Source organism: Danio rerio, chromosome 1, assembly GCF_049306965.1.
Source record: "Danio rerio strain Tuebingen ecotype United States chromosome 1, GRCz12tu, whole genome shotgun sequence".
Lineage (NCBI taxonomy): Eukaryota > Metazoa > Chordata > Actinopteri > Cypriniformes > Danionidae > Danio > Danio rerio.
Genome location: NC_133176.1, coordinates 50310746 through 50327577, shown reverse-complemented (window position 1 = coordinate 50327577; position 16832 = coordinate 50310746). Strand labels below are relative to the sequence as shown.

The 16832-nt window shown below is 36.0% G+C and overlaps 1 protein-coding gene across 6 annotated transcripts in view; it reads left to right on the top strand.

The window, feature by feature from the left end:
- The window catches only part of itsn1 (intersectin 1 (SH3 domain protein)), a 91193-nt gene that overhangs the window by 69446 nt on the left and 4915 nt on the right, over positions 1-16832 (top strand). For 3 of the 6 annotated variants that reach the window (XM_005170972.6, XM_005170971.6, NM_207182.1), the window contains 8 exon segments: positions 320-511; positions 7176-7297; positions 9377-9483; positions 10285-10468; positions 12148-12246; positions 13224-13391; positions 14985-15197; positions 15438-15559. In XM_005170972.6, the coding sequence (XP_005171029.1) occupies positions 320-511; positions 7176-7297; positions 9377-9483; positions 10285-10468; positions 12148-12246; positions 13224-13391; positions 14985-15197; positions 15438-15559 (1207 nt within the window). 6 annotated transcript variants of the gene reach the window in all.

Below are 16832 nucleotides of genomic sequence, written 5' to 3'. Positions count from 1 at the left end.
GCTGATCTCCACGTCCAGTGGGAGCAAAAATAAAAATATAAAAATAAACAAAAAAAAGGTTTTGATAATAATTTCTATACAAGCTTGACTCTTCTGTAGTTACATCGTGTTCTAAAGTCGATCTACTCATACAGAAGTCCAATTCAACACAAACCCACATTTGCATGTTTTGCTTGTTTGTCTTCAATTGCATCAAATAAATGACCTGGGAATCAAATATTTTAGATAAAAATAGCGTGACCTACTGTATATAGCTTGGAAAATATGCTTGAGCATTACAATACATTTATACATATGCATTTGTGTTTCCTCTTTGCAGTGTGCCAGGTGATTGGCATGTATGATTACACTGCTCAGAATGATGACGAGCTGCCTTTCGGGAAGGGCCAAATCATCAATGTGTTGAGCAGAGAGGATCCCGATTGGTGGAAAGGAGAGTTGAATGGATCCGTCGGCCTCTTCCCCTCGAACTACGTCAAGCTGACCACCGACACAGACCCCAGCCAACAATGTGAGTCCAAAATGCTCTCCTGTATCTTACACACACACAGTTACACTGATCTTTCATCTATCTTGCTCAAAAGAGATGTAGATCAATTTCTCTTTAAAGAGACAATTGGCTTGCGTCACCAATAGCATCCGATTAAATGAACCGTGCCACTCTGATCCAAAGCTACTACTTTCAAATCTTTGAGGACCTTCTTCGATTTAGTTTAGCCATGTCCTCACAGTGTGGTGAGGTTTAAAACGTCCAATGTCCAATCCTTATCCTCTGCCACAATGAAGCCCCTCCTCTTCCTGTTTCCAAGCAACCTCTCACCTCATGTTGTAGAGCATTAAGTAGAACCTCACCTCTCTCTCTCTCTCTCTCTCTCTCTCTCTCTCTCTCTCTCTCTCTCTCTCTCTCTCTCTCTCTCTCTCTGCCTGCATGCTCGTGTCCTTGTCATTGTGGCGTCCTGTGAAGAGTGTCTTGCAGAGTTCATTTAGTTCTCCTAGCTCGTAAAGATTTTTGCACATTGTGGTTTTTCGTTTCTTTCCTTTTTTTATTAGATTTTTTATTTTTCCTTTTTTTTTGGCTTATGTGCTGTGTTTTCCTCTTTCTAGGACTCTTATGTTGCCCATATCCCACTCAGCCTTGAAAGTCCTCAAAGCGACCCACTATCCCTTAAACTGTGCCCAGCGGGATGATGGGAGACGGAACATTGATCATGTGACTGCCCCCCCACACACACAGCTGGCTTTGTGGCCAGAAGAGACGAATACTACAGAGAGCAGTCGTTAACCTCAATATTCTAGACGCTCACCAAAAAACAAAATGCCAGCCAGCATCCTCCGCATTATTTAAATAAACATTTTTTTGAAGGATCTCTCCTTTTTTTTTTTTTTTTTTTTTTACAAATTAATTAAATTAATGATCATTCACACTGAATTTGTGCAATGAATTGAAACACTAATCAAAGTGGTGGATAGTGGGTCCTTTTGTGGCTTTCTGTGATCTCAACCCCCTCCCCCCCTCCAAAGCCTGCTGTTTTTGAAGCAGCCAATGAAATGGTTTCATTCAGTGTTAAGTTCCACCGCTCCCATCCGACTAATGCACGCTTTCCGCTCCTCCAAGCCCCGCCTCCCTGGTTTCTCATTGGACCATAGCACCACAGAATGACCCACTATTCATGAGTCATGACGTAACGGGGTGCAGTATCAAACAGATGTCATAACTGACTTGCTTATTAGTGTCATTGCAAACTCATGTAAAGAACGCTCCACTTTGTTTTGTAAGTATACTCATTTTACGACTCCCCTAGTGTTGAACAGATTTACCATTTTTGATTCCACTCAGCCAATCTCCAGGTCTGGTGGGAGCACTTTTAGCATAGCTTAGCATAGATCGTTAAATTGGATTAGAGCATTAGCATCTTAATCAAAATTGTCTGAAAAGAGTTTTTATAATTATTTCTATAAAAGCTTGACTCTTCTTTTAGTTGCATCGTATACTAAGACCAACGGAATATGAAAGTTCCTAGGTACTATACTCTCGTTCTAGCGTAATAATCAAGGAATTTTGTTGCTGTACCATGGCTTTAGAAGGCGTAATGATATTACTCCGCATAGTTATCTAGTTACCTAGTTGTGGAATATTTTCAGGTGCTGAGTAATATGATTACACCTGCTGTAGCCATGGAGCAGAAGCAAAGTTCATAGATTATTGCTCCAGAATGACTGTATAGTTCTTACAGACATGTTAACCTAGAAATTGGCGCATTTTTGTTTTCCATTGGTCTTGGTACACAATGTAAATACAGAAGAATCAAGCTTTAAATAGGACAACTTATGACTTATAAACTTATAAACTATGAAGTTTTTGAGTGAGATGCTAATGGTCTAATCTGATTTAATGATTTATGCTAAGCTAAGCTAATAGTAAGGAATTTTGCTGCTGTGCAAAGGCATAATGATGTTTCTCAGCACAGTTATCTAGTTATCTAACTGGAACTATTTTCAGGTGTTGCGTAATATAATTACGCCTGCTGCAGCCATGTTACAGCAGCAAAGTTCCTAGATTGTTACTCCAGAATGACTGTATAGTTCCTAGACATATCATCCTAGAAAGTGGCACACTTTCAATATCTAGTGGTCTTAGTGCAGAATGTAAATACAGAACAATCAAGCTTTAAATAGAAACATCTTCTGACATTTTTGAGATGCTAATGGTCTAATCTGATTTAATGATTTATGCTAAACTAAGCTAAAAGTACTCAAGGAGTTTTGCTGCTTTGCCATGGCTGCACAAGGCGTAATAATATTATTCAGCGCAGCTACCTAGTTACATAGCAGGGGACTATTTTCAGGTGCTGCATAATATCATTGTGCCTGCTGCAGCCACGGTACAGCAGCAAAGTTCCTAGAATATTACTGAAGAATGACTGTATAGTTCCTACACATATTGACCTAGAAAATGGCACACTTGGTCTTGGTACACAATGTAAATACACAGAGGAATCAAGATTTAAAATAGGAAAATTTTCTGAAATTTTTGAGTGAGATGCTAATGGTCTAATCCGATTCAATGCTTTATGCTAAGCTAATAGTAAGGAATTTTGCCTCTGTTAAAGACGTAATTTTCAGGTGCTGTGTAATGTTATTGCACCTGCTTTATAGTGTACTTTCCATTGGTCTTTATGCTAAGCTAAGCTAAAAGTGCTCTGGCTGAATGGTTCTGACCGTTTAACTGTAGATAACTTAAATGAGTTTGTTTACAAAATAAGTGGAGTGTCTCTTTAAGGCTCTATTATGTGAAAATAGCGATGTGTGCAGCATATCTGACCAATTGAAACACCATATTTCGTGGATTCCAAAACGTGTGTCTAAAAATAAGTCGAGTGACGTCAAAAAACTGTATTATCATATCAAAAGTCCACAAATGGTCGGATATGTGTGTGGACTTCATGTAGAATCTCATTGTGTGTCATTTAGAACAGCCTCGTCCCCCTTCACTCCTTCAGTACACACGCACAGGTGCTGTCAATCAAATTGACGGACAGGATGGACGTCTCAGTTCATCCGGTCCAGTCACATGCCTCTCTGTGTCATTGTTTGTTACATGTTCATACCAAACCAGTGGATGAATTAGATTTGTGTTCGTGTGCTTGCTAGTCTCTTTTATTCCGTTTGATTTCGAACATTTGTTTTGTGTCTGTGTGACGGGGTTGAGAATTGGTATTGCAAACCAAAAAAACAACAACAACATAAACTGCACAACTGCCACTTGAGGTTTAATGGTACAGTGTTGGACAAATGTATAAAATGTTGCTGGACATGACGTACACGCGATTGGATTTCATTTCTTGTTTATATGCGTTTCCCATTCAGATGGATGAATGCTTTGTGTTTTGTATCTTCAGTTGTTTACTGTCCTCATTCTGTCATGTTGATTGAATCTGCAATTATTATTATTCTGATTTGAGAACACTAGATTTCAAGTCGTATTTTTATAATGATCAAAAGCTGTTATGCATAGTGTTTAATGACAGACACAAAAGTAATTTCCTCTGCAGTATGTACACCGTCCTTTGGGAAACTGAAAGTAAAAACGAGTAGACTCCAAATGTTGTCAGCATTAAGGAAAAGATTAATGAATATAAGCTTCTAATCATAAATGCTTATGAATAAATAGACGTTTACAAGTGTGAGAGACTGGAATTTTCCTTTACATTCGAGAACAAGAGTTTTAAGGCTGTTAGATCATGTCCAGTGTGTTTTTTTTCTGCTTGTTTGGAAAGCATGGTGTTCATTTTTACTCCTCCAATGTTGTACTTACAAGACTTTTTGTTTATATGTTATTTGCCTCATAACAGTATTGTAATTTTAATGCTCAGAGATGAGACGTGAAATCAGTTTCATGTCTGTGTGGATCTTTATTGGTTCCACTGAGGTTGCTGCTTTATTATTGGCTGGATTGACTGTCCATCATGTCCGTGTCTTTTTTTTTTATTTTAAGTGAACATAACCATCCTCGGACTACAGAAGCACAGCTGCTTCCTTCCTATCCGACGTTGTAATAAAATGCATCTGTTCTGAATATCTCACCACTATGTCCAAAAAACAAACATTAACAATTGTACTTGATTATTAAAGCATTTTATCAAAAAATAAAATGAATGTACAGTTAAAACCAACCATATACAGCAAATCCTAGCTTTAAAGTGTCATACCACCTTTATAAAAAATGATGTGTAACCATTAAAGAACTCCATGGCAACTGCAGACTGGCTTATTGAGTTTTCAATCTGCTACCAGATGGACTGGTTGTGTCACTAGCAAACAATGTTTCCGCATTCACCGTCACATGCACTCATTTAAAGGGATAGTTCACCCAAAAATGTATATTACCTCATTAAATCTTGCTCGTGGTTTTAAACTCTTATATGTTTTTTTCTCTGCTGAACACAGAAGAAGATATTTTGAAAAATGCTGGTTATGGACAGTGCAGGACCTGGAATTGATTTACACGATATTCTGAAACGAGCAAAAATGCAATTGTCGCCAGTGTTGGGGGTTACGCATTAAAAGTAACACGAGTTACGTAATAATATTACTTTTTTAAGTAACGAGTAAAGTAGCGAATTACTTTTAAAAATTAAGTAATAATACTTGAGTTACTTGTAGTTTAATGAATTAGCATTTAAAAAATACATTTCTGTAATAAAATTAACATAGTCGCAATGAATCACGCAGTCAATGTTATTTTTTTTGAACACACAGAAGAAAAGGAACAGGAGATTGTTTCATTGGACAGTTATTTTACCTAAGACAAATAGTGCAAAAGTAGCAAACACATTGCTTTAATCTTTCAATAATCTGTACATAAAGCATTCACAGCTTTGGGGTCAGCAAGTTCTTACATGACATTCTAAAATATTATTTTTTGATTTGTTTTTAAAGGTAAATTAAGGTTATATAGTGCGTTGTTAATTGCAGAGCTCCTCTATTAAAAAGAAAGATCCTGGTTTCTACCCAGGATTTTATGTTTTTATCTTTTATTTTGTTGACTTGGTGGTTGGACAGACAACGAAATAAAAGATAAAAGCATAAAATCCTGTGACCAAAACAGTTTATTGATTGGCAGACAAGTAATCCTTAGGAGCTGCAAATCAGAAGATATCCCTTCCCTTCAAGAATGGGTAGTAGACCCTGCTAGAGTGGCCACATTTTAAAGAATGTATTGTAAACAAATGGACAAGCTAAACCTATACTATAAAAGAAATGGTCAGAGTGCTTAAGCTGTTTGGAAATGGAACAGTAATACACGTGTGAGAAATATACTGATTGTGACAGTGTAAATGCGAAATGATATTGACTGACCTTACCTAATCATTTTTTTAAAATTTGTATTTTATTTTAATTTTCTCTTCATTATATAAAGATGGAGGCTTTAACTGTATTTAATGATAGCAAGCCGGGACCATAAAGTCATAGTTAGGGGTTTAGTTTGGGTTTGGGTTGTTAATAGGATAAAATGTTAATTCTTCACAGAGTTGTATTCTCTATTCCATTCTGAAATGTGCCTGAGAATCAATAAAACTGTTAATCTCTAAAAAAAAAAAAAAAGAAAGAGAAAAACAAGTTCTGGGAGAGATCGAGTCTCAGTCAGGTAATAAAAGGTAACGCAAAAGTAATTCAGCACATGACTTACTATAAAAAAATAACAAAGTGATGCAACTAGTTACTTTTTTGGGGAATTGCTAAATATTGTAATGCATTACTGTCTAAAGTAGCTTTCCCCAACTCTGCTTGTTGCACATGTTTATGTGCTGCTGCACATCCCTGTGTGTGTTATAAGCAATGTATATGCATGTTTTGGAGCTGCCTATCACTAATGCACTTTTTAAATACCCCCCAAAAAACTACACCATTAACTTAAGAATAGTTTTAGTTGGTCAACGTCTCTGTCCATTTCAATTGCCTCAAAATAGCTAAGCACCAGCAACATGCCTCCTTTTCAGACAAGCATGCTCATAGGTGCACAAATAGGCACAAAAGCATGGGCACAAATGCATTTGCTATTTAAACAATGTGGTGCAGGACCTGAAAATGATAACCACACCGGTCTGAAACGAGCAAATGTGTATGATGAAGCCCAGTGGAAGTCGGCTACCAGCATTTTTCAAAATATCTTCTTTTGTGTTCAACAGAATAGACCATCTCTTTTAATTGATAAACTGCACAGTTGGGTATAAGAGATGCATGCATGCATATTCAACAGAAATAAAACTATTAGTCGACCAGCTCTCTGGAATATTCGATTCTGATTGGGCAATATCCTACATTTTAGCTGTCAGATATTCTTTTTGGCTGCAAATTATGCCTCGTATCACTCCACCATCTTCATAAAGTAAGTTCATCTCAAGTTCAAATCAGTGTTGCATGTCCAATGATTTGTTTTGACAAGTGTAATAATTAATTGACAGTTTCTAATCGAGCTTTATTTTGGGATAATATGTGTTGATTGTTCCTTGCTTTAAAATGACAGAAGTAATTAACATTAATTCAGATCGTCGTATTTTAAGTGCTTAATTTTAATGTTCTGAATTAAAATACTAATGATTTATGTGTCATATTTTGAATGTATTAATCTGTGCATGAGATTTGACGGCGCATGACCTCTGTGCGTTTGACAGGGTGTGCTGATCTCCACCTGCTCGACATGCTGACCCCAGTGGAGCGGAAGAGGCAGGGATACATACATGAGCTTATTGTTACAGAGGAGAACTATGTCAATGACCTGCAGCTGGTCACTGAGGTAAAACACTGTAGACTGGGAAAGATGGACAGTCAGGAGTGTTGTCTGTGTCATGTTCACTAAAGTCATGCCAGGACGCAGTGGTTCATATATGAAACATTCAAATTAAATTTGCATATGCACTTAAAATGCTTATTAAATGGCAGCAAAGTGTGTATAGGTGAAATAACGTTTCATGCTTATTCAGAACAACACATGCTGTTATTTAATACTGGCGTTTGCATGTTCATTCTGATTTGTATTTACATAAATATGAACGAATTACTAATAATACTCCATTTGATTATATTTTCTATTATTAAAATAGAAAACCTTGTAATATTATGCAGCTGCCCTATGATCCTTAAATATACTTTCTTAATATGTCATCAAATGATTCTTGTTTTAAGTATAACCAAAATTATTATTTTTTATTAATTTTTGATTATGGAGAAAATTATCATTACTCTATATGGTTTTGCTTGATTAGAAAAGAATAATCTAAATAAATAGGACACCACAAAAAAATTTTATGCTAAAAAAAACTATCTTCGACTCTTTATTAATAATTTTATTAATTGTTATTTCATTTTAGGAGTATAGGGTTGAATATTCAAATGGACATAGATGGACATTTAACGGATTTCACATATTTAAATGGACATAATTTTGTTAAATTTTAACTTTAGATTTTTAATTTTATTGTAGGTTGTTTATTTTTGTTGTTCATGTCTGTTGTTTTTAAAGAAAAATTAAAAATTTTCCATGGCAGCTGGAATTATTCGGAAGTTCTTCATAGCGCTTGACTTTTTACACATTTTTTTATGTTACAGCCTTATTCCAAAATAGATTAAATGTATTTATTTCATCAATTCTACACACAATACCCCATAATGACAATGTGAAATTTTTTTTTTAAATTGTAGCGAATTAATTGAAAATAAAAAAAAACAACTGAAAAATCACATGTACATAAGTATTGACAGCCTTTGCCTTGAAGCTCTAAATTGAGCTCAGGTACACTCTGTTTCCACTGATCATTCTTGAGATGTTTCAGCAACTTAATTGGAGTTCACCTGTGGTAAATTCAGTTAATTAGAGATGATTTAAAAAGGTATACACCTGTCTATACAAGGTGGCAGGGTTGACAGTGCATGTCAAAGCACAAACCAAGCATGAAGACAAAGGAATTGCCTTTAGAACTCCGAAACAGCACAAGGCTGGGGAATGTTACAAAACAATTTCTGCTGCCCTAAAAGTTCCAATGAGCACAGTGCACTCCATTATTCGTAAGTGGAAGATGTTTGGAACCACCAGGAATCCTCCTAGAGCTGGCCGGCCAGCTGAGTGATCGGGGGAGAAACCTTAGTCAGGGAGGTGATCAGTAATCCGATGGTCACTTTGTCTGAGCTCCAGCGTTCTTCAGTGGAGAGAGGAGAACCTTACATAAGGACAACCATCTGTGCAGCAGTCCACCAATCAGGCCTGTATGGTAGAGTTGCCAGACAGAAGCCAAAGGACTCTCAGACCATAAGAAACAAAATTCTCACAACAACTCAGTGAATTTCCTTAAATGGCCCAGCCAGAGTCCTGACCTAAATCCTATTGAACATCTCTTGGGAGATCTGAAAAAGGCTGTACACCGTCGCTTACCATACAACCTGATAGAGCTTGAGAGGTACAGCAAAGAGGAATGGGCAAAAATTCCCAAAGACAGGTGTGCCAAGCTTGTGGCATCATATTCAAAAAGACTTGAGGCTGTAATTGCTGCCAAAGATGCATCAACAAAGTATTAAGCAAAGGCTGTGAATACTAATGTACATGTGATTTTTCAGTTTTTTTATTTTTAATAAATTTGCAACAATTTCAAGAACTCTTTTTCACATTGTCATTATGAAGTATTGTGTGTAGAATTAGAGGAAATAAATTAATTTCATCCATTTTGGAATAAGGCTGTAACATAAAACAATGTGGAAAAAGTCACGCGCTATGAAGACTTTCCGTATGCCTTGTATATGTACATGTGGTTAAATAATAATGATTAACCTAATGACTATTAACTATAAGGGTAACTAAACAGTATTTATGTATTGCTTTCAGACCTTCCAGAAGCCTCTGCTGGAGTCTGATTTGTTGACGGAGAAGGAGGTTGCCATGATCTTTGTCAACTGGAAAGAGCTGACCATGTGCAACATTAAACTGCTCAAGTACGCCACCTTCTGGTTCATTCAGCAGAAAACCCTTAGCTCACCATTAGTCACCATGAAACTATACCCATGATTTTTGTGTTGTTTTTTTTCATCATGCCAATTGCTCTACAGCAGTGGTTCTCAAACTGTGGTACGTGTACCACTATTGGTACGCAGGCTTCCTTCTAGTGGTACGCGGGGGAATGAAATATGTCATGTACATGCTATACACTTTTAAAAATTGATTAAAAATGATGTATATAATATGCCATAAATGACATATAGCCTATATTTCTGAGGTAATCTGCCATGTTTTTTAACTGTGCAGAGTTGTAGCTGCTTTACTGGGCTTACTTCGCTACTGTATTTCAATCTGCTCATTTTGGTGGTACTTGGAGAGACTATTTTTTTCTGAGGTGGTACTTGATGAAAAAAGTTTAAGAACCACTGCTCTACAGCAAGGGTCTTAAAAATTCCTGGAGGGCCGCAGCTCTGCATAGTTTACCACCAACTCACACCTGCTTTATAGTCTAGTAGTCTTGAACACTTTGTTTTGTTGGATCAGCTGTGTTTGATTAGGCTTGGAGAAAAACTGTGCAGAGCTGCAACCCTCAAGGAACGTAGTTCTAGACCTATACATTAAAGTGAACGCAGACCGTCAGCGTTTCTGCCTGTAATGCGGCATGTCAGCGCGTTTAATGAAATATTCACACTTCACAGTTTGATCCAACAGATGTTCAGACAACTATAAGAATAGATCAGATGTAATTTCATATAATGAGGAATACCCAGAATGCTTCTCTCTCCGTCTGTCTGCAGGGCGCTGCGGGTGAGGAAGAAGATGTCAGGTGAGCGGATGCCAGTGAAGATGATTGGTGACATCCTGACGGCTCAGCTTCCTCACATGCAGCCATACATCCGCTTCTGCAGCTGCCAGCTCAACGGCGCCACCCTCATTCAGCAGAAAACTGACGAGGTGCCCGAATTCAAGGACTTTGTGAAGGTGAGACTACAGTACCACCAAAACAGTCAGTGGGTTGATCCAGTGCGATGGTTAAAGTCTGCATGAAATCTAAATTTACAATGTTATTTTGCTAGATCTTTAGGTGAACAGTTAATACATGCAAATTAACTCACTGAAACAAAGATATCCAGAAAAAAAGCTCCGCCTCCCACTCAGTCCATTTCAGTTGTGAGTAGAGACGTGTGCAGGATTCATTTTTCTGTCCTGCCCACTCCCGCAAGAATATCTATTATTTTCTCCTGCTCTCGCCTGCAGTGTTCAAGTTTTGTCCCACTCCAGCCTGCTAAATCCCGCAGGTAAACATATAAATAGTTTTATTTTGAATGCTTCTTCCTGCTACTCTGTTATTTGTTTCAACTGCCTGTCTAATATAAATAAAGAAAGGGAAAATAATTAAATATGTTTCCTTGTGTTTATATGTTTAATTAATTGGAATGATGAACATGGACAGGAACGAGGACCTAATCAGAAACATATGTCAGAACAGTCGGAAATAGGCTTATAAATTAGCAATCAAACTAATAAACAATTAAAGTTGCTTTTAAAGAGGTCAAAACAGAAAAGCATTTGTCCTAATACTGCTTCAGAACGTGCGTTAGCCTTTTTTTGCCTTCAGCAATATCCAAACATTCAACATAAGTTATCCTTATTTCTCAATTAATAAGTTCAGTATTTAGCTAAATAAATAAAAATAAACTTAATTAATTGATATAATGTAGGCTTACTTAATGTGTTCAAGCAGGACACAGTAGCTGTCATTCATTCACTGATGAAAGCTTCAGATTAATGTAGATAAATAGCAGAGTGTTTGTTTTTAGTTAATTAATTTTCAGATATTTCCACAGATGCGCATCTGTTTTAAAACGTTCGCAAGACTTTAATTCGGATAACTTTGCGGATATTTTAAAGTGTTCGTAGAAAACATGCATAGTTTGTGAATCAAGGGACGTGCAACTCTGATACAGTACGAGTCGCAGGCGTGGGGCACGAGCGGGCTGGTTATTATAATCGTCGTTACCTTTGTTTTTGCTTGACTGCTTGCTTTATACAACTGAGTTGACGCAGAGTTAGGAAATTTAAGCCACAGTTATGTCTGTAATTAACAGTGAGGCTGTTTTTGCAGTCCAAATTAGCTTGTTCAATCACAGAAATTTATTATGACATATTTAAAAATGAAATCAAATAATTATAGTATAATATTTAAGTTCATTTTAAGCTACCACCTGCAGGATCGCCGAGGCCCACTAGTGGACTAGTTGAGAATCCCTGATCTATAATAATGATAGCTGAAGGTAATGGGTTCTCTGCTGAGAACAAATCTCAAGGGATTTAATTTTTGTCCACTGCATGGACTTTTTTTGTCTACATCTTCATCAAAATGCTTTTTGATCACACTACGTTTTATCAAAATAGTCTTTATACAGCAAACACATACAGTATAAACATTCATACAAAATTGTTGTAATACTAGCCATGTATCATTGTTTTCAAATACTTGTTTTCACAGTCCACAGTGTAATACGAAGACAGCCTTATTTAAAATAAATGTACTCCCATGGTCTTCAAAGGCTTCTGCAGGATAGATCTCAAATGTCTCAAGTTGCTATTTTATTTATTTATTTATTTATTTATTTATGAATTTTCTACATGTTTTACAGAGGTTAGCGATGGACCCTCGCTGTAAGGGAATGCCCCTGTCCAGTTTCCTTCTCAAACCCATGCAGAGAGTCACCCGATACCCCCTCATCATCAAAAACGTACGTACAGTACATGAACACAATCATGCTAATCAACTGTTTCAAAACATCAAAACAAAAGTACTTAATCACAATCCAAACTATTATCTGTCCACACAGTGTATGGCAACTGACCCAGTTCATAAGACCTGTGCAGATCTTCCGGTTTATGGAATATCTCCATTGATTTCTATGTCATAATGGTGCATTGCATTGGCTTGCCAGCACCAGTGCAGTTCTACGGTTGCAATACACAACAGATATTGTCCTAAAATATGACATTATGCTCTCCACCAGCCTCAAAATTAAAGTATTGGCTCTATAAGCAACATATTGCCAGACTGAAACCGATTTCAAGCAATATGGTTTGAAAAGGATTTAAAATTTGTGAATTATTAGCCTCTCTATATATTTTTTCCCCAATTTCTGTTTAACAGGGTGATATTTTTAACTCATAACTAATAGTTTTCATAACTCATTTCTAATAACTGATTTATTTTTGCCATGATGACAGTAAATAATGTTCGTCTAGATATTTTTTAGCTTAAAGTGACATTTAAAGGCTTAATTAGGTAAACTAGGCAAGTTGGGGTAATTAGGCACATCCTTGTATGACAATGTTTTGTTTTGTAGACAATAAAAAAAAAATTATATAGTTTGAGGGGGCTTATAATATTGATCTTAAAATGGTTTTAAAATAATTAAAAACTGCTTTTATTCTAGCCGAATTAAAACAAATAAGACTTTCTCCAGAAGAAAAAACATTATAGGAAATACTATGAAAAATTCTTTACTCTGTTAAACATCATTTGGAAAATATTTTAAAAAGAAAAAATATTCCCAGGAGGGCTAATAATTCTGACTTCAACTGTATCTATATTTTTTCCATTTACACTTGATCAATATGATTTGATTCCAGTCAGATATGCAATTAAACCGGAATTGGAAGGCAAATAGGGGGATCATTGTTTCATTGTTTCTTCTCTCCTCGTGCACAGATTTTAGAGAACACTCCAGAAAGCCACCCGGACCACAGTCACCTGCGTCTGGCTCTGGAGAAAGCAGAAGAGCTGTGCTCGCAGGTCAATGAAGGTGTACGAGAGAAAGAAAACTCCGACCGGCTGGAATGGATACAGGCACATGTGCAGTGTGAGGGACTGTCAGAGGTACTGGACACAAATCTGCTGCAGAAACACACTCTACTGTATATACAGACAATCACTAAATAACAGAATTTCACTAGATTGTTTTTAATTGAGTTTTGTTATTAAAGTACCCTTCTGCATAAAGGTTTCCGCTCTGCAAGAGTTTGAAAGAAAATAAAAGAAATTTAAAATCGCCAAAGATGCACTTATGGCCCATTTCCGCTGACTGGTACGGAACGGTACGAGTCGGTACGGGTCACCTTCATCAGGCTTACATTTCCGCTGCCTAAAGGGTACTAAGGGTTTCAGTTGGCGTCATTCTCGCTCAAGGAAATCTTGTTCAAAATGAAGCTGTACAGGTCGTTCACATATCATATGAGAAACACCTCTCACAAAACAGATGCTTCATACACATAAATACTTGTGTATAAATGTTTGTTACTAACTTTTCTATGAACATGAGTTGATTATAGCTGCAGATCAATGACGAAATAGCCTACTTTAACGTATGCGATTATATAAAACGAATAAACAAATGCAACATATATGAACACATACAGACCCTTACAGCTTCCGATGTTACCAAGTACAGAAAAACTACACACAACACAGGTTCAAAAACAATACAAAACATAGCCCACAGTCAGTGCAAACCTCTCATATGTGTCTTTAATCTTATTTCTGAGATGCAATGCTGAATTTTTAGTGTCGCGCGATCATACAGAAATCATTCTGATGCTGATTTGATGCTTAAGAAACTTTTCATATTATTAATGAATAATATATTTTAGTTCTGCTGCTTCATTTGTTTTGAGGAATTCATCATACATCCATATAAGGAACTTTAATCAAAATAAATGTTTTAAGCCTGGTTTATACTCGACGTGTTCGCTTGAGTGCTCGCGGCGAATGTGCCGTCATCACTTTTAAAAGATTTTGTTTGAAACAGTAGGACTGTACAGACACTTTTATGATCCGTGATCATAGGGATAACCAATGTTGGACATAAGTTTTTAACATAAGAATAAAACAGAAACTAGCCAGACAAAAATGTGTGAATTGTGGAGGGGGCTAAATCTAAAACAAATCTGTATTTTTTTTAGTTTGTGTAACTTTTTAGTGTAGTTTTTGCTTTTATTCTTGCCTTAATAAAAAATATATATTTGTAGAGCAGCAAATGTTCTGTTGTGATTATTATTTTAATAAACTTCAATAGGTAAAACTGTCTGAGATATGCACAAAAGCAAGTGATACATCAAAGTTTGATTAAAAAAAATCTTGAATGGTTATAAAAATCCTTATAATCATTAAAATAATATATAAAAACAATAAAAATAATTTGTTTAAAAATCTTGAATGAAATTAATGATATGACGTAGTTCCGGAAACTTCCTACTTCTCTGTTTATCTGTCTGACTCTACGGTCATTTTCTTCTGACCGTCCCCTGTCGATTTAAAGAATATCACAATGACGAACGCGGCAAGTACAAAAGGCTCATCACAGAAGGTGCACGATACGGCACCAGGTGAAAGTATAAATCAGGCTTTCCCCTCAGGCAATCCCTCTCAGATTTTATTACAATGAACTTTTTTTTCTTCTTTCTTTCTTTACAGCAACTTGTGTTCAACTCTGTAACAAACTGTCTGGGCCCTCGGAAGTTCCTGCACAGTGGAAAACTCTACAAAGCCAAGAGCAACAAAGAGCTTTACGGCTTCCTTTTTAACGACTTCCTGCTCCTCACACAGATAATCAAACCTCTGGGCTCATCCGGGACAGACAAGGTCTTCAGTGCGAAATCCCATCTGCAGTATCGCATGTACAAAACGGTGAGACGTACTTAAAAATCTGAATTATTCATTTTGGATGCAAGAATGTGTATTTTGATTCAGAGAGGAAGAAAATGCGAACGAATTGTGTTTCCAGTTGATGGATCGGAACAATTCATGTCTTGTGATACTGTAACTCTGACTTAAACTGAGTTTCTGAGTTAAACTAAAAATCTGAATTATTTGCAATTATCTTTTGATCTCTAAAGTTTCTTTTACCTGCCTCATTGATGTCTACAGCCCATCTTTCTCAATGAGGTGCTAGTGAAGCTGCCTACTGACCCCTCGGGAGATGAACCCATTTTTCACATATCTCACATTGACAGAGTCTACACTATACGGGCTGAGAGCATCAACGAAAGGTATGTGCTAGTTATATGTTTAATTATGTTTTTTAAAGTATTTTATGCCTAATAGGGCTGAATTTGTTTATAGAAATTGTAATGTTGTGAAATATTTCTATGACAAGCCATTATAGATAAACATTATAATCTCAAAAACTTGCTTATGAAAAGATCTTATGTACTAGAAATGATTCATTAGCTAATAGTGCATACTAGTTCTTTATCAGATACTGTTATTATTCATTCAAATTTTTGTTCTCTACTGTGGTCATTCTAGCTAGTTAAACCATAAGATAAATAAAGTAAATAAGTTAAAAAGCAAAATAACTGACTACCACGATAAGAAATGAAACTAGAAATAATAACAAAATATAATAGTTTTTCTAATCAATAAATACTAGTGCCTAATGATTAATTACTAGTGTCTCTTAAATAGTCCCTACTAGTACGTATCTTATAACAACCTATATTATATATTTGTTATAAATTAAGACAGCGCTTTACACAGGTTTGAAATGTACTTGCGATGCTTACCTTTTACCCATGGCACATAAATAGTCAACTACATATGACAAACAAAAAAATAATGTAATTTGTAACAATATATTTATTTATTATGACACTGTTATAAACTGTTTCTTTTCAATGGGTTAGTTCAATTTCAGGTTGCTTTATTGGCCTGAGATTTTGTATAGGCCTGCCCTAGCATTTTAGATATGTATAAAATATGTAATATATTAGCATCATCATATTAATCAAATATACAGCAAATGAGAAACAAACATCTGTAACAAATTATAATAATTACAAGAACAAAAGTTTAAATTATTCAAATAAGGCAAATGAGTTGATTAACCATTTCTAATTGTGTACAATTATTTTGCAGACAGTTTAGATGTCATTGCGTCCTCTTAGAGTATAAAGTGTATCCGTAAATTATTCATAGCGCTTCACTTTTTCCACATTTTTTTATGTTACAGCTTTTATTTTACACATAATACCCCATAATGACAAAGTGAAAAAAAAGTTTTTTGAAATTGTTGCAAATTTATTACACATAAAACCCCGAAAAATCATATGTACAGAAGTATCCACAGCCTTTGCCGTGAAGCTCTAAATTGAGCTCAGATACACTCTGTTTCCACTGATCATTCTTGAGATGTTTAAGTTTAATTGGAGTTCACCTGTGGTAAAATCAGTTGATTGGACATGATTTGAAAAGGCATAAACCTGTCTATTTAAGGTCCCTGGGTTGACACAAACCAAGCATGAAGACAAAGGAATTGTCTGT